This window comes from Pseudonaja textilis, chromosome 2 (assembly GCF_049901715.1).
Source record: "Pseudonaja textilis isolate UNSWEBS1 chromosome 2, rPseTex1.2, whole genome shotgun sequence".
Lineage (NCBI taxonomy): Eukaryota > Metazoa > Chordata > Lepidosauria > Squamata > Elapidae > Pseudonaja > Pseudonaja textilis.
The window spans coordinates 74,134,859-74,162,225 of NC_141991.1; the positions used below are offsets into that span (position 1 = coordinate 74,134,859).

Sequence of the window (27,367 nt, forward strand, 5' to 3'; positions counted from 1 at the left end):
CTGGGAACATCTCTTGATTTAAGTAAGCATTATATTTCCTGGCAACAATTCTTACATATGCATTTTGTTTTAACAGTTTTTAATCTGCTAAACCAGCATAACACTGAGATCAGATCATGAAGAAAGTATCTTAGTCAAGTTAGTCATAAATGGTAGTTAAAATGAAATTGCATAGAAAGTATATGTTACTAAAACTATAATTGTATACTAATTATCAATAGGAAATATACTTTGGGTATGAATTATTTTGCATAGCTTAAGGCAAGGGTGTCAAACTCACGATGTGCGTCATGTGACATATCGGGACTTTTCCCCACTTTAAACGGCATAGGCATGGTCAGCACGTGACACATCTAGCCCGTGCCCGGAGTTTGACAGCCCTGGATTAAGAAAAGCAGATAATTATTTGTAAAACATTTTTGCCCACATAGTATTTTTTTAACTTGACCTTTAAGAGTACCAAAATACATGAATACTGTGCTGTTTTAAAGAGATGTTGTATAAAAAGTTGATGTATAGCTTGTTCTGGATGCAAACTTAATATTTTCTGTTCAAAAAATTTAGTGCATGAAGGACATGGAACTTCTTTTGAACAATATTTTGAAATACAAATATTTCATAGGGTGTTCCCACAGGTTGTGAAGTACATGTACGAGTACTCATTTAACATTTGCTCATTCACCAACTGTTATGGAGTTATTGTGGTGCTGAATGATGAGTAGTTAAGACAGGTCCTTGTACTTAAAGCCGTTGTATAGAACAACTTTTTGGACCTCAGGGACCCCTAAACTCATAATTTTAAATCCCAGGAACCACTAACAAGGTTCTGTGGATGTGGCCTAATTTGTGGGTGTGGCTTGGTGGTCATGTGACTGGCTAGGCATAGCTTGTATGTAAATATTATCAATATTTATATATATTTTTTTTATATAAAAAGCAACTTTTACCCAAAATCAGGCAAAGCAGGAAGGCAGATTGAGTTGCTCACAGAATCATTCAGAGATCTATCTGCCATTGGCTAGCCTAGTCTGTCACATAAAATTTGCTTGCAAGCAAACTCAAAATTAACTCACAACGCACCATGTATGTAAATATTGATTTTTTCATATAAAAAAGCAATTTTTACCCAAAATCAGGCAAAGCAGGCAGGCAGACTGAGTTGCTCACAGAATCATTCAGTGATCTATCTATATGCCATTGGCTAGCTCAGTCTCTCAAATTTGCTTGCCGTGAGTCTGCACTGAATAATAGAACCTTCAGTCCTAAGGGAGGTTTGGCTTTGCTTAAAAGCAGAGCTAAAGATCTAAAGACTAGCTAGAAATCAAGAAATCCAACCATTTCCTGCTTCCTAACTAATCTAAATCTCCCAGCACAGCAGAACAGATGATGGTCGGAAAAAGGAAAAATAGCAATTTAGTGGGCAAGTTTGCCAGATAAGCAGTGAGTGGGTGGGGAGGATTCTTGCATTGGCCATGTGGGCCGCACAGCATGGATTGTTTTTTGGGGGGTGCTCTGGGGATGAGATTTCTCTGCGGCCCACCAAAATTTTCTCATGGCCCACCAGTTGGTGACCATAGAGTACCCACAGTCATGTGATCACTATTGTGATCTTCATTGCTGGCTTCTGACAAGCAAAGTCAATGGGGATCAAATGACCATGGGAAGCTGGGACTTTGAGATTAGCATAACAATGGCAACAGGGACTCCTAGAATAAACATAAATTGGCATGGTTATGTGACCGTACCTTACAATTGCATCATTTGATATCAAGAGTTCCTGGTCCCAATTAGTCAGTAAGCAAGGACTATCCATACAATATATTAAATGTTGAGGGGTGGGGAAAGGAATGCTATTTGTTAAAACAATGTCTGATAAATCTGAATGGGATTTTTCTAGTTTTCTCAATTTCTCTTCAGCAGTATATAAATGTAATAGTTGTTTACAAGAGTTGTGGGTGGGTGTATTGAGAACATTTGCCAAATAAATACAGGATTGAGCTGAAGAATATTATTTGGGCATTAGGTTTTAACATAGGCTAGAGTGTATTCATTGCATCTGAAGTGTATTCAACTGAGGTCTTTTAAATCAAAGATTTCTTTGATTGCTACATGAAATACCAAAGCCTGAACTGAGTGTACCTGAAAAAAGCCTTATTGCTTGAAGGCCATTAGTCACTGATACTTTTATCTCCAACGTTACATGTATACTGTATCTAGGGAAGGAATCCCAGTTTGCCTCTTAGTAATGAAATTTATTTACCTTTCCTGTTCATGTTGTGGTTCTTTCTATACCATCACTTAATTTATTTACCTTTCCTGTTCATGTTGTGGTTCTTTCTATACCATCACTTAACTTTAATTGTGTCTTTCTTATCTAGCTTTTCCTCTGAACCTTATTACTTCCACCATTTAAATATTTTTCTTTTTGCCTTACTGAATTTCAAACATGCCTCAATTTTTTTGTCCTCAAATTGTTTTGTTTAATTATTCCAACTTAAATGAATAGTTTTGTTACACTGATTCCTATTCCTATTCTATTAGACTAATGCAACATATTTAGGCAACCATGTTTTTAATGATGCTTTTTAATTTTGCCTCTTTTAAAAAGTGCTTTCCGTTCAACAGATCCAAATTAGTAATTGAAGACTCAAACGCCTTTTCAGGGCGTTCATTTCATGGCCATTCTTTTCTAAGTCTCCAAGCTACAAAGACACGACAACATTCACTATGTGTGGTTTGTGCAGCTTTTATCCTTTGCAGCTATGTAGTTCCTACCAAATTGTAAAAAAAAATGCATAAATTTAAAATTGGGTACGGATAGATTTTAATGACTATTCAAAGTTATGAAAGTACTAATAAGTGACTTATGATTGTTGCAGCATCCCCGGGATGATCAAATTGGGATGCTTGGCAGCAGACATGCATTTACAATGTTGCAGCATCATTGGGGGAGAGGGGGTGTCACATCATCATTTGCAACCTGCCAGACAGTTATAACAAGCACATCAGTGGAAGACGCTGAAATCGCTTAATAACCAAATGATTCAGTTGGCCACAGTGATGACTGTGGCAATCAAGCTTAACTATAACCGCTGCATTCACCAAAAGATAATTCATCCCAATTTTGGTCATAAGAAATCCGTATTTCTATGGAAATCCTGGCAGGACAGATCCATTAGTTTCTGCAGTATATACTTTTTAAGTTCATAGATAATACACTTTAAAAGTGTGCAATACTTTATTAATTTAATAACAAAAAATTAGTGGAGGAACGTATAACAAGTGTGGATCAGTTTTATTGCGTAATCACAGATAACTTACAGTATGTTATTCTGTTCACTTTTGAAAGATTTAGAAGGCACATCCAAGCATACATTCTTCAAAAATTGCTTCCATAGATTTAATTTTTAAGATAACGTTTTCATTTATTATATACAGATCAACAAATTTTGGTTAACTGTTACAGAAGATAGATCCATGAAGTATTCAGAAAATTAATTTTGTTTTAGAGCAAATCTATAAACCTGAAGTATAAAGTTAACATTCAAACAATAAATTTTTTGAGCTTAAAAATAACAAGTGTGTGTACCTGAAATTGTGTATTTTTGAATATGACATTTTGCTGGCACTTAATCTATAAAAAAATAGTTTCCATGATTTTGGTATCCCATTTTTATAAATTAAATCTTTTCCTTTTTGAATATAATATACAGTGCCGTATACGTTAATAGAATTTAGAATATTAAAAAACTATTCATTCCCTAGTCTTAACATTCTGGAATATAGATTTTAGGAAGAATTCGATGAACACCTCTGAAGCAGTAACGTATGGCAGGTATCACAAACTCGTACAGGCTTTGGATATGATGGAAGTGCAAGTTCATTGCTTGAACAGGTGTTACAAAAGATGTGGCCGCAGTTTCGACAATGGTGCTGCAAATACAGAAAAGATTATTATTACTAATATTCATGATTTCAAAAGGAGCTCTAGCTCTGAAAAAGTTGCATGGGAATCCCATAAAAACAGTGGAATTAGAAGGTTTTGAAGTGCTGCTTTGGTCATTTCCTGTTCAATGCAGGCCTCCAAATAAAATATTCTGGGAACATAAACTGGAAATGGACTACCTCCAGAATGCCCCCAAATACATGTTAAAGTTAGAATGTTCCGGGAATGCTGATCATACCCCTTTCAGTCTTCTAAATAAAGTTCTCTCAATGTCATCTGGGACACCGTCCCCTCTCCTGCTGCTCACTCTGGATATGTTCCTAGACACTTGGTTAGAGTGGGTGGCAGGTCCTGCATTTAAGTCTTGTTTTATGTCATTTGAATGTTTGTTTTTAATTGCGTAACACCAATAGATGTAGAATTGGGCATTCTTGTAAAGGTCATCAAAGACATGTATAGATTCGTGTTTTTAGTTCTGATAATCCTCACTGCCCTTTTTGAACCTGTTCCAGTTTCTTTGAAGCCTTAAAAATGGAGAATTCAGGGAGATACAGTACCGGGCTCTGACCCGTGGACAAGAAATGTGCTGCTGATTTCTCTGAACTCTGAACTGGAGTCAAAGGGACATATTTCAGGAACAAAGAAAAGGAATGTGAGGTGTCCTTGCTAAAGGTTAGATAAGGAGCCACATGTTTTAAGTCCCTTCAACGTTTGTGGGAACTTTAAAATGTTAGGAGAATGTTATTCCAGAGGGCAGGTGTTGCTATAGAGAAAGTGTGTTTCTAGGGTCCTGGAATTCAGAGTGAAACAATGTTGCTGGATTGAATTGTCTGGGTAGATACTATGGAAGACAGGAGGTTCCCCAAGGCCCTAGACAATAACCAACACTAATTCTCACCAAGAAGCAAACTGATAACCTGTGTAGTTCACAAAGTGGAGTTACATGGGCATTACCGCCTGCACTATTGCATCCTGGACCAGCTGAAGTTTCCAGAAGGAGCCTCATGAAAAGCACGTTGCAGTATTCAAGCTGTGAAGTGACCGGGGTATAATTGACTGCTTCCCTTTCCTAAATCTAGAAAGGGATTTAACTAGTGTTCCAAATGAAGCTGGACAAAAGCCTTGTCTTTGCTCCTACCTGTTCAAGAAAGGAGTCCAAGAAGACCCCTAGATTATACACCACCCTTGATTGGGGAAGTACAATTGCATTCAAGGCCAACATTGGATCCCTGACTGTTTGGTCAAATACCCATCACTACGTGGTCTTGGTAGCAATGAGTTGGAGATGGCTTCTTTCCATCCAATCCCACAGACTGGGCATTAGGACAGAACCATTTGGTTGACTTCAAAAGATACAACTGGTTTCATCAAAACAGGAGGATTCAGACAGCTGGAAAGTAGCAACAAAGCATCTGTACCTCTTAACCTTTCTATTGAGATTCTCAATGATACAGATCGTCCCAAAGGTGCTTTCCCAAAGGCAACTTTGACTTTTTTTTTTTCCTTTGCTTGGATGAGAAGCAAAACACTGTCAAGGGAAAAAAGTCTGGTTGCATTTTAGAAAGCATCTTTGGGACTTTAATTCTATTTTATCAGTGGAAAAAGGCAGTGATGAAAAACTGTCAGGATAAAAATATAATAAATAATGGAGTGTGGTATTACTTTTCTTCTTGAAATGGAGAACTCCTTCTCACACTGCTTGCAGTTAGTTGCTTCATCATCTTTTAGCCATGCATGGCCCTAATATTTAAAAGTAATAGGTTAATTGAATTTATATAGGCTCATAATGAAATAAAAAGATCTAGGCAAACTTTCAAGTTACTGTAAATTACATATCTAACTCCCCAAATAGACTTACATCAACCTTTAGCTATACATTAGATCAAGACAATTTGAATGTTGGGCAATTTGCTTCAAAATAAACATGCACAGGATTGTGTTGCATGTTGGAAAAGAATATACTAACAATAACTTGCCAGAAATTGGTTGGTTGACCCATAAATATTTAAAGAACAAGATACAAAGATGCTACATCAATACTTTTCTAGCTTTACTATTTTGTCCATGACGTTCCCTATGCTACACGCTGATAAATGGAAAGATGTTTATAAAATGAGTTATCATTTCTTAAATGAACCTAAATATATCACTGAATCAACGGTACCTTTAATGCTTTATTTACTTCTTTAATATCTTCCATCTTAAGTTTTGATCTGGAAAAAAGTGATATTTTTAGTTGCCTGATACTAACCACTACAACTTTTCTTCCCATTAAAATACTGACGCCTAAAGAAACATCACTGCTACTGATAGAGCATAGGTGAAATTCAGATAAGGAATTCGGATCCTTTACTATGTTGCACTAACTTATTGACACAATAACGTATCTAGCAGGGACAAATCCAAATTCAACAGACAAAAGCCCCATAACAATCACCAATTGCAGCTGAATTTTCTTTGTCAACAATAAATTAAATTCAAAACAATATTTAGGTTATTTCATAATTCAGTTACAGCCAGAGCTTCACTCACAAGATTTACTGATTCATTACAAAAGGCCAACAACTTAAGTGTCAATTTCAACTTCTCTCCCCGATAGTTCTAGAGTTGTCATATTACTGGTGACCTGAGTCTCAAGCTGCTGCTTGAAACAGTACCCCTTGCAGCAAGGTAAGATTCATCCTGTCTGAGGTGGGTCTCCCTGGTAACAATCCATTACTCAGAAGGGAGGAGGCTTTGCGCCATGGTTCTTTTTCTCTCTGGCCTTACCCTGGAGACAATTGGGTTCCCTTGGAAAAAAATCTTAAAAATTATGAGAGGCTTTGGGGCATTTGTGCAATGTTGCTAGGATTGTTTATGTAGTTTTAATTACTTAATTTATTTATTTGGTGAATACTTGTATTGTTTTACCGAATAACTGTTGACCAAAGAGTTGCAAGATATGGTGGTACAATTAATAACACAAATTACTGAAATACACTTACTGGCTTAGATGAAGCCCCATTTCTTGAAGGGCTTGTTCTTGTTCTTCACAGATCTTTTCTAGCTGCTGCTTCTCTTCCTGCAGTTTTCGCAATTCCTATGCACACACAAATGAAATGGACTACACTATAATTCAGCTAACTAGTTTCCCCACTTTTCCTATTTTATATGAAATCTTTTACAAAACCTAAAAGAATCTATTTTCTCTCTTATGAATACGTATATTTTACTGGAAAGCCTATTCTATGCTCCTATTGCATTAATGAAAAACTACAGTGGTTTCTATCATGAAAACTTCAATGGGCCAGAGAACTTGTAAAGTAGAAAGGCCTATTGTACTACCCACAAAATGTCACAAATGCAGTACACCTTTTTTAAAACATGAAGCTATCATATAGAACAGTATTTTTTGAACTTGGCAAAAAATTTTCTACCTTCAGGTCCCAGAATTTCCCAATAAATGTGTTGAGTGGGGAATTCTGGGAGCAGATGTCCATATATCTTAGTGAGGTTCAAAAACACTGGCTCAGTGATTGGTCCTTCCCAAAATTACATTGTAATTAGCAAATGTCCTGTAAAACATTGAGAGGATGGAACGGAATGGTGTAATCTATTGACCTTCAATGTAATTCTGCTATGCCTTAGATATATCCCCCCCCTTTTTTCACTCTAGGGCAGAACGTTTTCTCTCATCATGAAATGTCTAGCTGGCTTAACCATGTCCATCTTCTCTAAAATATTGTGATTCCCCATTCTAGTTCTCCCATCCTTCTTTTAATCTCTCTTCTTTCTTTATTGCACACTCCTTTACTCTGCTTGGGGACTGAAAGGGGAGCCAGTGATTCCTTTAGAATAGGAGTGTCAAACTCAAGGCCCGGGGCCTGGATCCGGCCCACAGGGTGCTTATATCTGGCCCTCGGGCCACCCTGGAAACAATGGACTGGCCTGCAGTGCCACTGCCAGTGAAAACAGAACTTGGGATGGCTATGCGCGGCCTTTCGACCTGTTTTTGCTGGCAGAGGGCTGCAGTAGGCCATCACAGCTGAAAACAGTCCAGGCAGGCTGTGCACACCCCTCCTGAGCTCTATTTTTTTTGGCAGAGGGCTCGCAAAACAGACTACCAGCAAAAGTGCATTTGATCCCAAGACAAGGAGGCATTGAGAAATTCCTCCGCTAGAGACAATGGATACCCACTCCCCCAGTCCTGCCCGGGCCACCATGAGTGATGTTGAGCTGGCCATGCCTACTCTGATCATACCCCCCTCCCGGCCCCTGAGGTCAAACAACCCTGAGGCAGCCCTCAGTGAAATCAAGTTTGAGACCCTGCCTTAGGAGTAAACCAACAAAGACCATCATTTCTGGGTAGAAAGTAATTGTGCTACTATGAAATCATAAACCTAACTTACCCTCTCTCTCTTGAAAGAAACTAAATCATCACATGCCATACCTTTTTCAAACCGCCTACTTGCTGCAGTTCAGCTTTCAGCAAAGCTGTAGTGTCTTTCTCATGGTGTAACTCTCGCTGCAGACTCTGTCGCTGTTCTTTCTCAGATTTTAATTCTCTTTCAATAACTGAACTGTGCAAATTAAAAGAAAGCACAACAAAGTCGGAAACAAAACCCATTTTCCAAAAGAATTTACCTTATTAGCATTATGGAATAATTTTGAAAAATGGCAGGAGTTTGGACTTTCCTAAGGTTAAAAAAAGGACTTTTTTTTTTTTTTGGTTCTGTGAAAATAGCCAGTAGGCTCCAGAAAGCTATTTCAAGCATTTCAGAGAGCTTGTCCAGAGACATTCTGGCTTTCACTTTAGTTCAAAAGCATATTCTCAAAACCCTTTTAAAATTGCTTCTAGAATTTTATTTATTTCTAGAATTTTGAATCAAAATCCAAAATATCTTCTTACTTCTTGAATACATGTATGGAATCAGAAACCAGAATTGATTTGCAATTTTTACCTAGTCTCTGAAAAGTCCTCTGAAATCCTCTTTTGAGATTGTCCAAAATTTAAACAAACAAACTTTCTCCTTCACCATCATCTCCAAGTAGACGTAAGAAACACCAAATTTCTTAGGTACGAACATAGCAATAAGATTTCTAGAAATGATATTTCCCCCAAAACTCATTGCTCATACCTCAGAACAGAGACTTGGTAATGTAACAACAAGAACCACACTATCAAACAAATGGATTGCTAAGTGAAGGAAAGGAAAAACTTTGGGGTGGCGATTTGCTCGACTCAAAACCTGTTGCCCTATTACATGTAGTCTTTAACTTAGGACAATTTAATGAGTTTGGAATTATGGGAGCCACGGAACAGGTACCTGAAAAGTACTTCTGTCAAAAAACATTGTACCACCACCCTGAGATCACATGATTGTGATCTGGATGGCAACTGTCAAGCAATCCACAGTCACGTGATTGCTATTTGCAATCTTCTCTGCTGGCTTCCTCTGAAAGTCAATGGGGAATCCAGCAGGAAAGACTGTGCGCTGCTGCCTGCTGCAGAGCTGAGATTCTGGCAGGTAGCTTATTTTTAAGAGTGAAAGAGCTGTCTGCCAGGAGGGAACATCAGCCTGAAGGAAATCTTAAGCTCTGCATGGAGCAGAGATTCCTCCTTGCCCGTAAGGAGCAGAGAGAAAGGGCTGCTTGCTGAGGGGAGGGAACTCCTCTGGTAAGCTGTGCAAATGGAGAGCAGATCCCTAAGATCTGAGCTCCATTCCTGCAGCTCTTTGGAGGAGTCCCACTCTGCACAAGGAAGGGAGGGGAACTTCTCTGAAGGGCTACAGGAACTGAGCTCAGACCTTTGAAGATCTGAGCTCTGGTCCTGCCGCCCTTCAGAAGGATTTCACTTTTGCATTTGGAGGGGACCTGAACATGACAGGCAAGTGTTTGTATGTCTGCTTAACCGGGGAGATTGCTTAATGACGGCAACCTGGACTGCTGGGATTAGTCACTGAGTGAAGCAAAAACGTGGGTCTCATTTAATGACTGCTTCACTCAGTGACTCAATTTCTGGTCCCAATTGTGTAAGTTGAAGACTACCTGTAATTTCAGTGCAAAAATATTAATAGTACTAGTTCCAGTTTAAGTAGGTAAGTATCCAATCCTTGGGAAATACAATTTAAGGAAGTGAAGTCCTCCCCCACCTCTTGAACATCTCCTTTTGGAGCTGCCCTAGGGTAGCCCATGCATAAGTCTCTATTAGGTGGGCACTGCTAGGGCAGAGATCCCTTCTTATCAGGTGCACTTATCTGCGTGGGTGGAATTTGTGAACCATTAATTGTAAACAGAATGTATTTCTTCTATTCAAAAGAATACGAACATAAGCTTAAACTAAGGTTATATAAAATAACAGTACCAGTTGCTATCCAGTTGGAGTAGTTGCTGCTTCAAAGCCTCAATTTTGCCCCCCAATTCTTGCTTCAGTTTGACATTTTTCTCTTCTGCAAGCTTCTTGGCCTTGTCTGCATGTTGCAGTCTAAAATATGAAAAAGAGATATACTGACATGGTTGTGAATGTTACTTTTTGTACCACATCAAAATGACAAGTTTAAAACATCAGGGACTAGATCCTACGTTCAAATGAAAGGCCATTTCATGCCTCCTGCATCATGGAAAGATGTTATTCTTGATAGGAAGAAGTTGCCCAGAAAAAGAAACAAACAAATTGACATATGACTCTGATAATATCTTTATTTGAGGTAATCCTTTGGCTTCTACCATGCTAAAATTTTGAGGACCTCAGGCTTTGAGGAGCTTCTAAATAGGCTAGCAGTAGCTTCAAGGAATTAATTGCTAGGGAGTGCAGAAGAACTCACCACAACAGCTCCAATCATAAAATTTTATGATTAATTACCCAACGCCAGTTCTATATAAATACCCTTGTTGAAAACAGATATGAAATTGAATTAATAATTTTTTATAAGATATGGATCTGATTCAGCCCCTCAGTCTCAGTTTCTTGTCTCAGTTGATCACTGATTCATCCTCCTATGACCCCGTTTCCCTTCTCTTCCATATATCAACCTTCATCATATCCAATTAAGATTTTGGCCTCTCCAGCTTTGTTCATGCATTCTGATCTATGAAATTCTGTATCACTGCAATATAGAGACTAGTCGGCCTAAAAGACTTCTCCATTACCCATTCTATTTGACAGGGAAGCAAGCAGGACAATAGGCCTGATAACACCTTTCCAGGTTTTCTTCTTGTCAGAATATGCCAGGGCTGTCAAACTCCCAGCCCATGGGCGGGATGTGTCACATGTTGGCCACACCCATGCCCAGTTTAGCGAAGGGGAAATCCCGATACGTTACATGACGCCATGAGTTTGACTTACAAGGCTCTCCAAGACTTTGTAGGGGGAAATGGACAGCCTCAAGGGGCACTGTGAAAAACTGGCATTCATGCATCATTAGAAGCAACCTGTCTGAACTCTGATATGCAGAACACTGCAAAACTGCTACGGTCACACGTTGACCAGATATGTGGAAGTAATCACCTGTCCTCCAATTGTTTCACAGAAGACATCATTTGATCTGTTTTGCCTTCAAAGGATGATATTGCTTCTTTTTTCTGTTGTAAAGAACTCTCTGCAGTCTGGAGCAAAAACAAATTCAATCAGGTAACTTTAAATCAATCACTTCTTATGGCTTGGAGGGCTATAACAGTTCAGAAAGATCCTTTTTCACATCTCTTTTCATATTTTCTCTTTAAAGGTTCTCTTAATTCTAATATAGCAGAGTTAATAAATCTCATGGCAAAACCCAAGAAACTGTCTTAGCTGCAATACTTCAAAAGGAAAAAAACAGGGAAATAATCCAATAAACCTACGTTTATACCCAGATTGTAACAATAAAAAATAACTTTATCTTTGTAGTGCAGAAATGAGTGCTTAATTGGTGGCTGAAGGGCATACTTTTCTTTCTTTGCTTGGCAGAAGGTCTGCAGTGGGTGGAACTTAATTTATATCACAGGGCTACCTGCATAAAAGCTTCTAGTAATGTTTTAGCTAGATGAGTGAAGGATATTGAATGTGGGCATCCCCACATTAAGCTTCTAAATCATTCCCCAAATCAAGAATAAGGATCTAATTCTTGCAATTTTCATTTTTTCCAGTTGGTAAACTAACCAAGTTAGGAAAACACATTTACTTCCTTTTGCTTCTGTGATAAGGATATCACAACTAAAAAACCTGAGGAAGTGAACTATTATTTGCTTTTCAGCTATGTGTGAAGAACCCCCTTATTTGCCAATAGAAGACATCCTATAGGTGAGATTGAAGACTAGTTTAGATACAGTGATCCTGGTTTCATAATCTTTACTTTATGAAACCAGGAATGAATTCTTGGCCTGAATGCTTTTTCTTACCTCTCACATGGCCATATATTATCCAAGTCAGAATTCCTTGCTATTTCCATGAAAAGGAATTCTGGCACAAAATCCAGAGTTATCCTAACTTAACATTTTATTAGTAGATTGATCTTAAGTAAATTGATCTTAAGCTGTAGTTCCCTATTTGGAATACAACAATCAGGATGTCTAAGTTAAAATCAGCAATGGAAGCGAAGATAGGATGAGAATATGCACATTTTCAGCTTCATAAATAACAGTGAACATTGCATCAAACTTGATCAAACAGACTGGACGCTTTAACTCCTGGATTTTAGGACTATTTGCAGCCATAGCAAAGAGAGTCTTGAATACCTGAGATTTATTGAACATCTGCAAATTGATAGCCTTAACTTCCTCCAACTGCTGGCGAAGTGCAACCAAGGTATCTTGTTTTTCATGAGTATCTTTCTCTAGAAGTTTCATGGCAATTTCCATTTCTGTTTTCATTGCAGTTTGAAGCTCCAATTCTTTTTCCAACTCCTTAAAATTACAATACAAGCTGCATACATAAAACACTTCATGTACATCATGAAAGCTCAATATATTATTTAGGGCAGCCTTGCTCAATTTTATGCCCTCCTGAAGTGCTGAATTGGGCTACCTTCTATAGTTCAAGGCAATCGGAGAAGGAAGTTTTACACTAAATAAATAAAAGGATTTTTTTATATTTACTTGTTACCTAGTACATTCCACCCACCCCCAATCCTCTTAGCTAGGATTCAAAGGGATTTATATACATATGGACTTTTCATACTCTTCAACTCTTTCTAGTACTTCCCAGGCATAATTGGTTATGGGCTCTGTATTATGTTCAAACAGCAACAAATATTGCAGAGAAAAGCAAAACAATGATCTCTGCCTAGCTTTGGACATAGCTTTTTTAACCTTTACTAGTATATTCCTGCAACCAACCGAAAAATCTACTCTTATATTCAGTCCTAATAAAAAAGCTAGGTTTACACAAATCCATTTTTTCTATCATTACATCAATCAACATTTGTAAATGATTATTTTAGATGAACATATATTTATTTTATATGAATACATTTAAAGGGGAAGTCTAAGGACTATTGAACATTTCCGCTGCCAGTTGTTAAATTATGAGCTCTCACCATTCGAATTCTTTTCTCCTCTTTTAATTGCTTCCAGACATCACTGTACATTTCATCTAGGCCTTGTCGTGATTGTTTATAAGTTTCCAGTTCCACTTTAGTGTCCAGTTTAGTTACCTAGATTAAAAAGTGGGTGAATAATCTGCTAATAGATTGAAGACTCAATGTTTCTATTAAATAAATCAGAGGTAAGATTATCAATGGATACTGCAATCAACAAGTTATCTTACACCTGTGAACAATATGAGCAACAAATGCTAAAGACTCAAGGACACTGATCTTTGTTAGTTTATGAAACTGTTGCAGTTAGATGGGGAAACAAAGCAAAATACTCATTTTCATCCATTCATTTTCCTGGAAAAATGTCAAAGAAAGTTGATTTCTGCAAGAGTAAATGGGGAAGCCCATTCTTATAGGAGCTGTTATGCATCTCAGTATATACAGAAGAACTGTGGATTAGGAAAGTAGCTGGAAACTAAACTATGGATAGTATTTCAATGTATACTTAATGGTATTAGTTTTAATGAGATGCATTTGTTAGATTTATATCTTGCCTTTCTTTCAAGAACTTAAGGTAATTTACATGGAGAATGCCCTTTACTTTGTCCCCATAATAACTAATCTATGAAATAGGTTGGGCTCAAAAAGTGTGACTAGAGTGCCCCAAAGAGATATCATGGTGAGGGGTGATCTTTGGTCTCTCTAGTCCTAGGCCAATAGTTTTAAGCACACCACCACTGAACAAAGGTCTTCTTTAATTTGCAGAAGGAAACAAGGAGCTATCCTGCTAGAGATCTTCACTACCTCCATTCCTCTATGGCACTTGGCTCTCATTGCTCAAATAACATGGGACATTCCAATGGGGCTTTTAATGGAAGGGGAACTCAGAGAAGAGTCAATTGTTTTCAGATGTACAGAGATACGAATTTAAAGCATTATCATTTTTCTCTTCTTATTAAAGGAATAACCGAGCACAAATCTGTGTCTAACCTACTACTTTATCAAAATGATTATCTTGTTGCAAGTCACATATATAGGAGTACCTTTTTGTACCCTTAGAGATTTTATATACAGTAGAACCTCGGGTTACAAACGCTTCTGTTTGCGACCAAATCAGGTGACGGCCAGAATTTTCAGAACAGTTTTGCTTCTGGTCACGAACAGATCTTCAGGTGGTGACCAAGCAAACCTCAAAATCGCCATGGTGATTTTCCCTACCGCGGCAATTTCTCTTTCAGCATCATTTTTTTTTGTCTGCGCATGCGCAGACAGTCGGGCTTCCGGTCATGACCAAATTGAGTTGTGACTGTAGTCCTGGAATGGATTACAGTTGTGACCCGAGGTTCCATTGTATGTATGTTCTATGCATTTTTTGTGTTAGAAAGAAAAAATAGGTAACATTAAAAATAAGCAACAATTAAGGCTCCTGTGTAGTTTTAGGCTTTTCAGTATCTGACCTCAGCATACTTTTCACTGCGTTCACGGATTAATTCGTTTTCCTGTTGCAGGTCCTGTTGTTCTTCCTGAAGAGCTTTGATTCGATCTGTGGCTGCTGATAGCTGGCCAATGGTAGAAGGAGAGTGATTAAAAAATGAAACATTTCCCCAAATGAAACATTCATATATTATCCCTCTGCTCATAAAAAATCTGCTAGTCAGCAGTGCCTCAAATGAATATCTGACAAGACTGCATTTCAATATTTAACTGAGTAATTATGTTCCTGTTTCAAAATAGGAACTAATTACTATTATGCTTTTTCATTAAAGCACTATTCCTTTCAGAGGGCAGCATGAACTTCCTCTGTTCTTAATAATCACTAAGATAGGTTTGGAGCTCGATGACCTAACTTTTTACACCCATAGTATTTGTTTTCTAAAAATCCTGATGGACCTATAACTTGTTATAAAAGTAGCTTCCCACGTTCCTATAACTAAAAGTTACGATCAATCTATAAGTTACTTTCTTTATTTGTATCCTGTCTTTATTCTCTAGGTTTTTTTCAGATACATGTCTGAACTATTTAATTTAAAAAGTAACTGAAAATATGTCACAGTGACCACAAACCTCTTCCTGGAGCTTGGAATTTGTTTTCTCTAAGCACTCTATCTTGCTCTGAAGATCTCCAACAGTGCAACTATAATGAAAAAGTAGCTGTATAATAATATAGAAAAATATGTTTCTCAAAACAATTAAGAGTCCCCAAACTAATAAAATGGTCTAATCCAAGGCAAAACTTGGGGTTTTAACTAGAGATAAGGAGGACATAAGGTCTAGAGATACTAAAACTTAGAATAGTAAGGAAAAGAGCAAGCTTTTCTAAGTCGATACAACATCCTTTATGCAAGAATTGTGGTCTTCATATGAGGGTGGGGGGAATAAAGTATTAACCAACAAACTATACCTTAAATGTCGATTAAGTTCTTCAACATAATGTTTCTGGTCAAGCACAGCAGTCATTCCTTCATCTCTGATATTAAAAGAAAGATCATTGTCTTTTCAAAACAGCTAACTTTTCAAGTACTATGTTTATATTTAGAATGGTTGTTGTATAAGAAGATATATAATCATTGTACATGCTACAAGTACAAATCCTGAAAACCATAATCAATAGGTATAATAATTTATTTTTATCCCACCTTTATTATTTTTATAAACAATTCAAGGCATTGAACATACCTAACAGTCATTCCTCCACTTATTTTCTTCATAACAACAATACTGTGAGGTGAATTGGGCTGAATGACTGGCTCAAAGTTACCCAACTGACTTTCATGCCTAAGGCATTAATTGCCAAATTTACAGCGTTTTATAGTTTTCTCCTTTTTAATTTGCCTATTTCTATTCTGGTTTCAATTTTTCTCTTTCTAAGGTAATTAGGAAAGTTTAGACTTAGCTCATTTCTGATACAGTTTTCCGCTGTACAATTTTGAAAAGCAGAAGCTTAACTATACATACCCTTTGTCGTTATCAATGCACTGTGTATCCTTAAGGTACAGAGAAAAATCAATCACTGCTACCTGACAAGAAAGATAAATTTCATTACATTATAGTGTCTCTAATACAATTCACTGTGATGTACTTTTCATACCCTTTTCACATTCAAGGGAATTAAATGCAAAGGGATTCAAGCCATTAACATAGTCCATTGATTGTCATTTCCCAAGATGAACTCAAATACTTGTTTTCTTGATATAGTACTTTGACAGCACTAGTGTCCAGTGCAAAGAGCCATGCAAATAGAGAGGCTGGTAACAACCATAGAGCACACCAGCTAAACAAAACTGTTCCAAAAAAAAGAAAACATGACATGACCAATGACACTCACTACAACCAAGCAAGAAAAAGGATCAATAAATTGCATACATGAACTCTGTAGGAGGAAGGGGATGAGCACAAGATCCAAAAAGTGGCCACCCAATTTGCATAGATTCAAATTATTTCTATTTTATTATTTGTGGTTTTATGTTGGGACAGAACTTCTGTAAATAAGCCAGCTGTAAATGCAGTTATTACATTTTCAGAAACATCTAAAACAATATGAATTCAGCCTGATTACCCCTGGTTCAGGCCTACAGTTGCCACTTGGGACTTAGTTTAAAGGAGATTATTTTCACCTGGGAATCCAAGTCTTCGCCTTTTAAACATAGATTTGCATCAATGACATTTAGTCCCACTAAAAGGCCCACAATCACAGCTCCTTCTTCTTCCATCATCAAGGCATCAGGCTCGTAATATTCACTAGGAAAGGAAAATATAATGATTTAGAAAGGAATATTTTACTGATCATCACAGTAAAATTCAAAAAGTTTTTTCCCCTAAACTAAATGTCTCTTATCCCAATTAATATTCTGAATATAAACATTGGGCTGGATTTAGCCCAAATGGAAGAGTTTCTTCTTTTTCCAGGGGTTTCAGTTGCAATAACACGTTTCTGCCTGCAGAAGAGTTACAGGAAGAAGGAATAACTTGTTCCTATTTTTCACTGGCAGGAGCAATCCTGACTCCTTGATCTAATTTAACTCCTTCTCTTTCTGCACAGTAATAAATTTTCCTCCTGAAGAAAAATCCAAAATACCTCAAGAGACACTTGTGATCCAAGAGCACTTTCAAGTAGTCTGCCAGTTTCTTTTGCATCACTGCAAGATAAAGCCAAGCTCTGCCTCTTCCGATTGGAGTCCTATAACCCCACAGGAAAATCACTGATTAAATATGTCAAATTGCTCAGCATAGAAAAGGAATGAGAAACAAAATATTGCCAGGTTAAATATGAAATATAATTGCTAAACATATCAACCATTTCTCACAGAAGATAATCTGTCAGAAGAACTTAAAATACTTAAAGTCTGTCCATTTTTAACTTAATGCTTTTTCTTTAGGTTGAATAATTATGCCACTCTATCATTAATATTAATACTTCACACAGATGATTTTTGAAAGACAATAAACAAAAGGTTAGTAGTTTTACTCTAAATAAAAATATTCTGAATTACAATTCTTATGAAAACAAACTGTTTTTAACTGGTGATCAGCAAAGACCATCTGATTATTACTACTAGCAGTATTAAAAAGATAAAATGCATGCATTATTTTAAACAATCCCAATTAAAGTATTATATGTGTCTACTCACTTTAATTCTGGCAGATTTCTGACACTTGTTGCCAAATCTGATGCCTCTGGACAAAGTTTCTCCACTAATTCTAAAGGCCCAAAAAATGATTTGTTCTGCCCAATAAAACTCTTCTTAGCTAGATAAAGGTAGAATGGAAGGAAAAACATATTATTCTACTTCAGTTCATATAATGCAGATATCTACAGATGTAACTTAATTGGACTGTGCTTTTAGACAAACAGTAAAAAAAGTCTGTGATATATTCTGAGTGAATATATCAGACTTTCTATATTAAAGAAACTTAATATACAAAAAACATACTTGGAATGTCTATTTTCATATATACCTTAATATAACTTTTGTTTCCCTAATGCAGACATATTTGCATAGGTAAATATGTCAAGCTATGCATGTTTAAATGTTTTTTTTCTTTTTTCCATTGCTTCTATGCATTTTCTCATGGTTCAATTACAGAAATTAACTACACCATTCTAGGTAAGTTTTGTAAATATCTGGTGGCCATTTCAGTTGAATGGGGACAGCTAAATAAAATAGAGAGCCTGGTGTCCTTCAAATATTTTTAACCAATAAAAATAAAGTGAACAAATAAGAAAAATATGCTTTCAACCAAACATAAAATCAAATTTGAAGCAAACTCACCTTTAAGTCCATGCTTGAGACAATGTTCCAAAACAATAAAGAACTGTTGCAGAGGAGGGAAGTCAGAATCAAGAGTCCTCCCCAAACTCAAAGCTGACTGGATTAAGATTTTAATGCTCAATTTCATCATATTCACAAGATTGGAACGCTCTTCCATTGTGTGGGATCTGGCTGCTAAACACATATAGACAAGCAGAGGTGTATAAGAAAGCAAAGCCTTGTGATAGATCTGTAGGCTTATTCTGAAAATGTGAATCCACATAAATATGCCTTTTCCTATCATGCTAAAAAAACAACCCAGCACCTGGAATAGCATACATAAGGTATTCATAAAAAGGCCCAAAGTTTTTAGTTCCTGTTTATGCAGCAGAAATGCCCAACAAGAATGGGCTCTAAATCAATACGGTAAAACACACCCAGGTACATGTGTGCATACCTAAATGTGAACAGTAAGAACTATGTCATTACCATTGAGTTTTGTTATCTAGTGCAATAATCCTTAAAAGCACACAAATACACAGGTACTTTTGAGCTACTCTCCCCTGAAGGATGCTTGCAGTGCAACATTTTAGAATAGAATTCTTTTCATCCCATTTCATGTTCCCTACAGGAATGGCAATCATGGTTGCTTATAAACACAGACGGAAGAAATCTTTGTAAGTATGTTAGTACAAAAAACAGCCGTGGCTATAGAAAATAGTCAAGGTTACAGAAGAAACCCCCAGGATTCATCCTTGGCCTTATTCAGACGTTACAACGAGAAAGCAAGCGTTGCAATTTCCTCCGAAAATAGGGAAAAGAAGCAATTTGCCATAGCAAAGAAGGCAAAGTCATGGGCCTCCTCGTTGCATGGGTTTTCTCCGAGGTCCCACTTACAGACGTACAACGGGCTACACAGTCCTGAAAAGCTTCCCCGGCGGCGATTCCCTGTCTCCACCTCCCGGAGTGGATCACGCGTATGCTCCAGCCTTTCCACAGGCAAAACTGTCATTTCCTTCCTCCCACCTCCATTGGCTTCTCACCTGCACTTGCGTTACCTGAGCAACACTTCCCACCCCCTCCACGTTCACCTCCATTGGCTTCTCACCTGCACTTGCGTTACCTGAGCAACACTTCCCACCCCCTCCACGTTCAAAGAAAGACCTCTCATTGGACAAAACACACCGACTCTCTTACACCCTTTCTGCGAGCCAATTACAACTCCGCATCAACCATTCCAAGGGCCCGGATTGACTATGCTCTCTTATATGCCTTGCTATGTTTTGACAGGGGAGAAAAATGTTCACGCTCTCACCCCGTAAACTCGCTTCTCATTGGACACGGAGGCAAATTGACTCAGCCATTATAAACAAGAAAGCGGAGGCGCCATTTTAGTTGTTGCTGTTTCTGGAGGTTGACGGTTTTTAGGCTTTCTCCCTACGCGACCGGGTGTGTGTGTGTGTGCAATGAGCGGTGGGCTTTAGCTTCTATTCCTATTAAGAGTCACTTCTCTTTTCCTAAGGAAACGTAACGTTTCTAAATGAATTCACTTCCGCTTCCCTACACTCTTAATTTTAAGAATCAGAATCGTAAGAGTTGGAAGGGGCCATTCTGTACCACCTCCTGCTCAATCCAAAGTGGAGCATCTCTGACGGACCTCTCGCCGGCCTCTACCTAAGACAGGTTGGGAGGAGAGTCACCCCTTCCCCTACATTAGATTCATTCTCGAGGGATTCTGCTCCAATATTTGCGCTGTGTCTTGCAGTATTGCTGTTACTCTCCCCCCCCCCCTTTTTCTGAAAATGCACCATCTCTCTAGCTAGGTTAGCATGCTGGCTGGGGAATTCTGGGAGTTGAAGTCCAATTAAAAACAAACAAAACCAAGCTGGTTTAATACAACATAAGTACCTTGAGCAGCCTAAATTAAAGCACCTCACAAACACTATTCCTTTCACAAGCAGGACTCACAGGTGAGTGTGATCACCTGGAGTAGAATAATAGCTATAAGACATCGCAGACTGAACCTAGCAATCATGTTTTGATTTTTGTCTCTATGCTGTGGCTGGGATACAGCCATCAATTTGTTCTTCCTGGCAGATTGTATAGCCAGATTGATAACATGAGTGAGAAGTAGCATTTCTGTCAGTTGTATGATGTACCACGTGTATTGGTACCCATGTGGATTGTGCAGTGGACAAAATGAAAGGTGAACAAAAATCAGAAATTTGATTTTTAGAAGCTTGCAAGCTTTTTGGAATTGTTAAATCTGCATATGGTCATATATTACTTTTAAAACTTTAAATAAAATACATAAAACTACCAAAACAGGGAGAAGATTTGTGTTTCCAGGAGGAATTTGAATACACTTCAGATTTAACCCTAAAAATATTTATAGCATGATATTACACTAAATCCCCACTTTAATATTGTTTATTTTAGAGTATGGGTATGGTTGCTGCTTTGTTTAGAAGCAATTTAAGTGTCCTCCCTCTCACAGTGCCTGGAGGCAGTTAGGGGCTGGATGGGAAGAAACTGGTTGAAACTAAACCCTTGCAAGACTGAGTGGCTCTGGGTTTGGAGTTGGTTGGCTCAGGGTGAATTTCCACCTTTGGTCTTGGAAGGGGTGGCACTACCCCAAACTGACCCCATGCATAATCTAGAGGTGTTCCTGGACTCATGACTCCTGCTCAAAGAGCAGGTGGCAGTGGTGGCCAGGAGGGCTTTTGTGCAACTGCGGGTTGTGCACCAGTTACACTCTTTCCTGGATCAACGGTCCCTACTCACAGTCACTCATGACCTAGTTACTTCCCATCTTATTATTGCAATGTGCTCTACATGGGGCTGCCCTTGAGCATCCGGAAGCTCCAGTTGGTGCAAAATGCAGTGGCCCGCATGGTTCTGTGCAGACCCTGGTATGCAGGTGTGCCACCTCTCCTGCAGGAGCTGCATTGGTTGCCGATTTACATCCGGGTGCAATTCAAAGTGCTGGTTGTCCCCTTTAAAGCCCTTCATGACTTGGGACCAGGTATCTGAGGGACTGCCTCTTGCTGGTCACATCTACCCGACACATCAGAGCAGGGAGGCAGGGAATGTTGCGAGTCCTATCCCTGAGGGAGATACATCTGATGGAGCCCAGAAGAAGGGCCTTCTCCGTGGTGGTTCCCTCTCTCTGGAATATCATTCCCGCAGAGATTAGAATGGCCCCCACTCTAGCACTCTTTCAGAAGGTACTAAAGACCTGGTTTTGCCAGCGGGCCTGGGGAACCCAGAGTGGGATAGCTCATGTGATCTGCTGTTGTCAGGGCAGATGGTGAGAGTTGGGGGATGATTTTTTTTTCCAGATTTTGTTCTATTGTACTTTATTAATTTATTTGATTCTTTTTGTTAGTTTTATTTTTTGTTTTAAATATGGTTTTACATTCTGTAAGCCGCCTCGAGTCACCATGGGCGAATAGGCAGTAATATAAATTCAATAAATAAATAAATAAATGTTCATTGGTGTTGGACTTTATGCATCATTGTGCACAGCATATCAATCTTAATGTATTAAAACTTGTTAAGTATTTTCTTAAAATGTGGCTGATTAAAGTAATGACAGCCTTTTAAATTATATTCTCCACCAAGAACCTATTTCAGAGAGGATACACAATTTTAAAAAACAAGAATTTGTTGAGATGAAGTATATATTTTTTGCATATCTTGTTTTCTCTTACTTGAAAACATTTTTCTATTTCTAATAAATGTGAAGTTCTGTAGCCACTACTTGCAGTTTGCTTGGCAAGATTTTTGGGAAAGTTGTTTTCCACTGCATGTTTCCTGGATTTGAGAAAAAGTGACTGGCCTAAGGATACCCAGCTGATTTTGTGCATAAGACAGGACTCAGTCTCCTGGTTTTTAGTTTGGTATCTTAAACCACTATACCAAACTGGTTCTTCAAGACAAAATGTTCTAATTAGTCTAATACTGTATGTTATATGAACCCAGCTTGTGGGGGAAGGGAATCAGCTTATAACTTAATGTTTCATGCAAACCCAGAATATTGGCTTAATTGAATAAACGATTTAGCTACCATTGTTAATGCCAATATTCCCCATATCCATAAATCAGTTAATGCTAGATATCCTGCAAGTTTAGACACAACAACAATGCCAAAATAAGGTATTAGTGTAATCCTATACATTCAACTGCATATTTGCTAAAGTATAAACACAATAATCTGTTGTTCAGTATATACTATTATTGGAAAGCATAATTATAATATGAAATGATAAAGGGTTAAATTATAAATAGGAAACTGGCAAAGTTTAGGAAATTATTGAAAGAATATTTTGTTTCTGACTGAAGTGTGAATAATAAAACATTTAGTTGTATTATTTTTATCTTAAAGTCAATTTTCTTGAATTGAAATTAAATAATTATGATTCCCTTGGCAAAGTAGAATTTATTAACATATTTATATTTCTTCTCAAACTCTTGGTGTGCTTTTTTCTTGTTAGAAAAAAGTAATTGCTTTTTGGGATGACAACTTTATAGCTTAATGTTCCAGGAATTAGGATATGCTTCATACATATGCACTTAAAATCATTAATACCCATTAAATCTTGGTAAGTACTAGACGCCTCAAATTGTATACTACTTTAATTTCTATTGTATACTACTTTAATTCTCAGATTCTGATGAATATAAATATATGAATTTACATTCCATTCAACTGATTTCTCTGCATCATTAACACATTTTATTTCTGCCACATAATTTATACGTGGAATTTATTCTACTCATGCCTTTAGGACTTGAGATATATTTATATAATCATCTCACTGGAAAATTTGCATTGATAGGACAATACTAAAATTCTTGCAGGTAATCAGTTTTATGAAATTTATTTTTGAAGTTGATTGTTGTTAACACATTTATTTTGAAGCAAATAAATCTTTTTTTTTCCTTCCAAACACACACATTGGATTCTTCGGACTGCCACGACAAGTCCTTGCAATTTTCTCGGCAAAGGTTTTCAGAAGTGCTTTGCCATAATCTCCTCCCTAGGGCTGAGAGAAAGTGACTGGATTCAACCAGATGGTTTCATGCCTTGGGCAAGACTAAAACTCATGGTCTTTTGGTTTCTATCCTGATGCCTTAACCACTACACCCAACGGTCTCTAAATAATGCTTACATAGGAATCTTAATAAACACAATGAATCTTCTTCCATGAATGTAGAAATCTAAGCCTGAACACTTTTGACCAGACTGGTATTTTTTCACATGGAAAGATTAGGGCTGTGCAGCAATGTACATTTGAAGGAGAATTTGATTTGAAAATGTGTGTGGGTGTTCATGTTGCACCCAACTCCTTTCAAAGAAGCTGTACCTTTTCCTGGGGTCCCTGGGATTTATCCTATGAAAGTTGCGTGGAGGCTGATATACTCTAATCTTTTTGAATCTGAATCATTGCTAATGGTTATATCCTAAAGTTCAGGGCCTAAGCTAAACCATATCTTTGTCAGCACCATGTTTTGTTTCCCCTATTAGTAACTTATACTTTATTCCTTTTCAGTTTACTTAAGTTTGTATATTAAAATTTTCTCTTTGGAAATGTACTGGGATATGTAAGCCTAGACACAATGTAATTTGCACCGAACATATCTCAGCATTATTTATAATCTGATAGGCTTCAACATTTAGCAAATCAATATAAAATGACAATTTATATAGTTTTTCATTTGATATTTTAATTCAAGTGAGACTGTACTGTACTGTCATATAAAGAAAACAAACCAAGTCATAAATGTTATCCAGAGCCAAGGGAAAAAGGATGAGTCCAAAACAGAGAATCCCCTACCTTTTTGTCAAGCATTGAAGAATCAATTCACAATAAACTGTTAGAAATATCTAGAAATAACTAGAAATGTTTTCTAGAATTTGCCCTTGAATTTATTTTTCAACACGTGGAAATCATTTCCAGGCATGTGCAGAAAACTTAACAAAATGAAGATGGGATACAAGGAAAAGCTCCATATCAAAGGAAAATGGCCAAGACTGTTGAACCTGGGCATTTCTTCTAGAAAATGCATTTCTCTAGAATACATTCTTAGTCAGACCCTGAAAGTCAACTCACCCTGAAAGTTTTCCTTACCCAGCCCCTCCTCTACCTTGAGAAAAGCCACTTACTCGCTTTACACCCCACACCACCTTTACCAAAGACAAGCAGTAAACATAGCCATACTTTGTTTTGCTGGGCTGTCATTGCTGAGTGGTTTGGGAATGAGTCCTACCGAGGCTGCAGACTTCAGAGCGTTTCCATAGCTCACTACTAAGTTTTCCGAGGCTTTCTTGGCCAGGGAGAAGATGGGAGCGGACCAGCTGGCATCTGGGCTTCCCCTCTCTTTGCCATCGCTTTTCAGCTGAGAGGCGCTGGGGATCTGGGCGCGATCAACGACCTCAAAATCTTCTCTCGATGCAGCCCCAAGTTCCTCGCCGCTCTGCCCGTCTTCGGCCATCTTTCCTTGGGTCATATGACGCCGTCAGGAGCCCTAGAACTTCTTCCGGCAGCGGCGCTGCGAGTTGGCGACCGAAACTCGGTAAACAGAAGCAAAACCCCAAGAAGCGTCTTGAATGAAAGTTTACGTAATTGATCTGCATTGCCGTCCCCCCGCCGTTCATCTACTCTGGGTGGCCTCTCCCCAGTTGCCGGACTCTTTTTCTCAAAATTTTTGACTCGGAGGAAATCTCACTTATGTTTAATGAGGTTCATTTCCCAATATGTTTTCTGGGAGACCGTCCCGGAAACTGGTGGGAGTTTGGTGTCCTCCCTATACACACCGCTTTTCTTATTACCGCCCCCGCCGCCTTCGATTAAAACCCAGCAGGTTGATGAAGAACGATCAGTTACATCAACGTAACATCGGTATCAAAACAAAACCATAACTCCCTTTGAAAGCCCAAATGAAAGAGATGGGCCCGAACACCTTTCCTTAGTTATGACGTATGTTATGGAGGGAAGTGGGGGAGAACCGTCCGAAGTTAATACATTTTGAGTTCACGTGCAAATATTTCACTGTTTTATATTTTGTATGGTGATCCGTGTAATCTTTCTTCTAAAAGCGCCTACATTATGAGTCATCTGAAGCGCGTGCCTTGTTCTAGCTGCAGTAAGATGTTTTCCAAACAAGAGTCCTGGGCGTGGGGAACTTCCTTTAAATCTTTTGTGCTTCCTTTAAATCTTTTCTGTAACAGGTGATACCATCAGTTGCAGAATGAGTTTCGCTGCCATCTAATGGAGCGATCTGGTAAATGTTGAATCTCTTGATTCAAACGTTTTAGAGAGCAATCTAATTTGTTACAATCCCACAGCTGGAGAACTTTAGGTAAAGTGCATATGAAGCACCTCTTTAGAAGATCTTTCATAGGGAAGAAGGAAGTTTCATGCCCATTTATATTTGTGAGTGGTAAGTCAGGCTGTACTTACTTTGGACAATTAGAACGTATGATTCAGATGTCATATAAGCATAAACCCAGAACTGCTTTGCTATTTCTTAAAGTAGCCCATCTCACTATAATTATTCAACATTCAGTCAGTTGTTTAAATTGGATTTGGCATTTTTGTACACCTATCAAGTGTTTCCCAAGAACCTGGACAAGGCAGATGTTGTTAAACGTTGTTAAAGGTGCTGTTGCAGGATTAAGCTATTCCATGTAAAGCTGCCTTTTGCAGTTGGTTGACAGTGATATCAAGGCAGATGGTGTTCGAGTGGCGTGTATTTGTAATTGGTAAATAACTTTTCTTTCCTCAGTTGTTAGCCCTGATTGCTTAGCCAACAGTCCTGAATCCTGTAGCTCATCAATAATTTTCCAGTCACACCTAGTGTGGTCCTTGTTGACCTGGGGGACCTGTAGTAGTTTTCTGTTCAATTTAGAGTCTCTTTTTATAGTACTGTATTACATAATACTGATTTCTTCTTAAGTCCTCAAACAATGTATCTTAATAACATCATTTTGAAAAATGAATGCCTTCACTCAAATAAAATATTTTTAAAGATAAACTTTATTATAGCATTAAAAGTAGTAATACTATACTTTTAATAAATGTAATATACTTTTACATTTTCACAGTAGAAAAGAACACTGTAAAAATAGAGATCCATCAATTTCTCCCCTCTTTGCTGTATACAAATTACAACACTTTCTTATTCCACTTCCAAATCACAGTCGAAGTAAAAAAAAGAAAATAAAATATTGATTTACAGAAAAATAACTTTTAAAGAGATTAATAGCAGCATAAATTTACTCTTAGGTATCCTTCCAACTTCCATATATTTGCTGCAAAATGAACATGTTAAAAAATGGTGCTTGGCTGTGTCATGTAGTAATTATGCTAGAACATGCTGCATACAAAATCTCTCTTCTTTCAGTATTTAACCTTCCTGAGCTTATGACAAGAAAGGAAGTTATTTGCAGGACTGCTTCTCCCTGAGGATATCAGCCCATCCCTCCAGATTCATAGTTGTCATATACTCTAAGAGTGGATACACTCCAGGACCCCCTCCCTTAAATGTTGCCATCTGATGGTGTCATGCCTTTTTGGTGGCCACCACAATCCTTTGGAACAGCCCCTCATTAAAGATCAGAGGGACCCCTACCCTTTTAGATTTCTAGAGGGTTATGAAGACCTGGCACTTTCCTC

At 37.8% G+C, this 27,367-nt stretch overlaps 1 protein-coding gene across 6 annotated transcripts; it reads right to left on the minus strand.

Annotated features, from left to right (window-relative positions):
* Window positions 1-3,276: 3,276 nt before the first annotated feature.
* On the minus strand, window positions 3,277-25,192 carry RUFY1 (RUN and FYVE domain containing 1). Of its 6 annotated transcripts, none has more exons than XM_087924313.1 (18): window positions 24,960-25,192; window positions 18,708-18,878; window positions 18,066-18,183; window positions 17,513-17,614; window positions 17,052-17,175; window positions 16,393-16,454; window positions 15,839-15,904; window positions 15,502-15,571; window positions 14,895-14,996; window positions 13,438-13,554; window positions 12,638-12,805; window positions 11,433-11,530; window positions 10,290-10,409; window positions 8,376-8,505; window positions 6,931-7,025; window positions 6,111-6,159; window positions 5,609-5,686; window positions 3,277-3,933 (listed from the first exon to the last, which is right to left on the minus strand). In XM_087924313.1, exons 2-18 carry the CDS (start codon window positions 18,862-18,864, stop codon window positions 3,790-3,792), a joined length of 1,800 nt encoding a protein of 599 aa, XP_087780439.1. In that variant the 5' UTR covers window positions 18,865-18,878; window positions 24,960-25,192; the 3' UTR covers window positions 3,277-3,789. The 6 variants fall into 6 exon arrangements, with proteins under 6 accessions (XP_087780439.1, XP_026552346.1, XP_026552345.2 ...); XM_026696561.2 differs by having other exon boundaries at window positions 18,708-18,881; XM_026696560.2 differs by having other exon boundaries at window positions 24,911-25,192.
* Window positions 25,193-27,367: the final 2,175 nt, after the last annotated feature.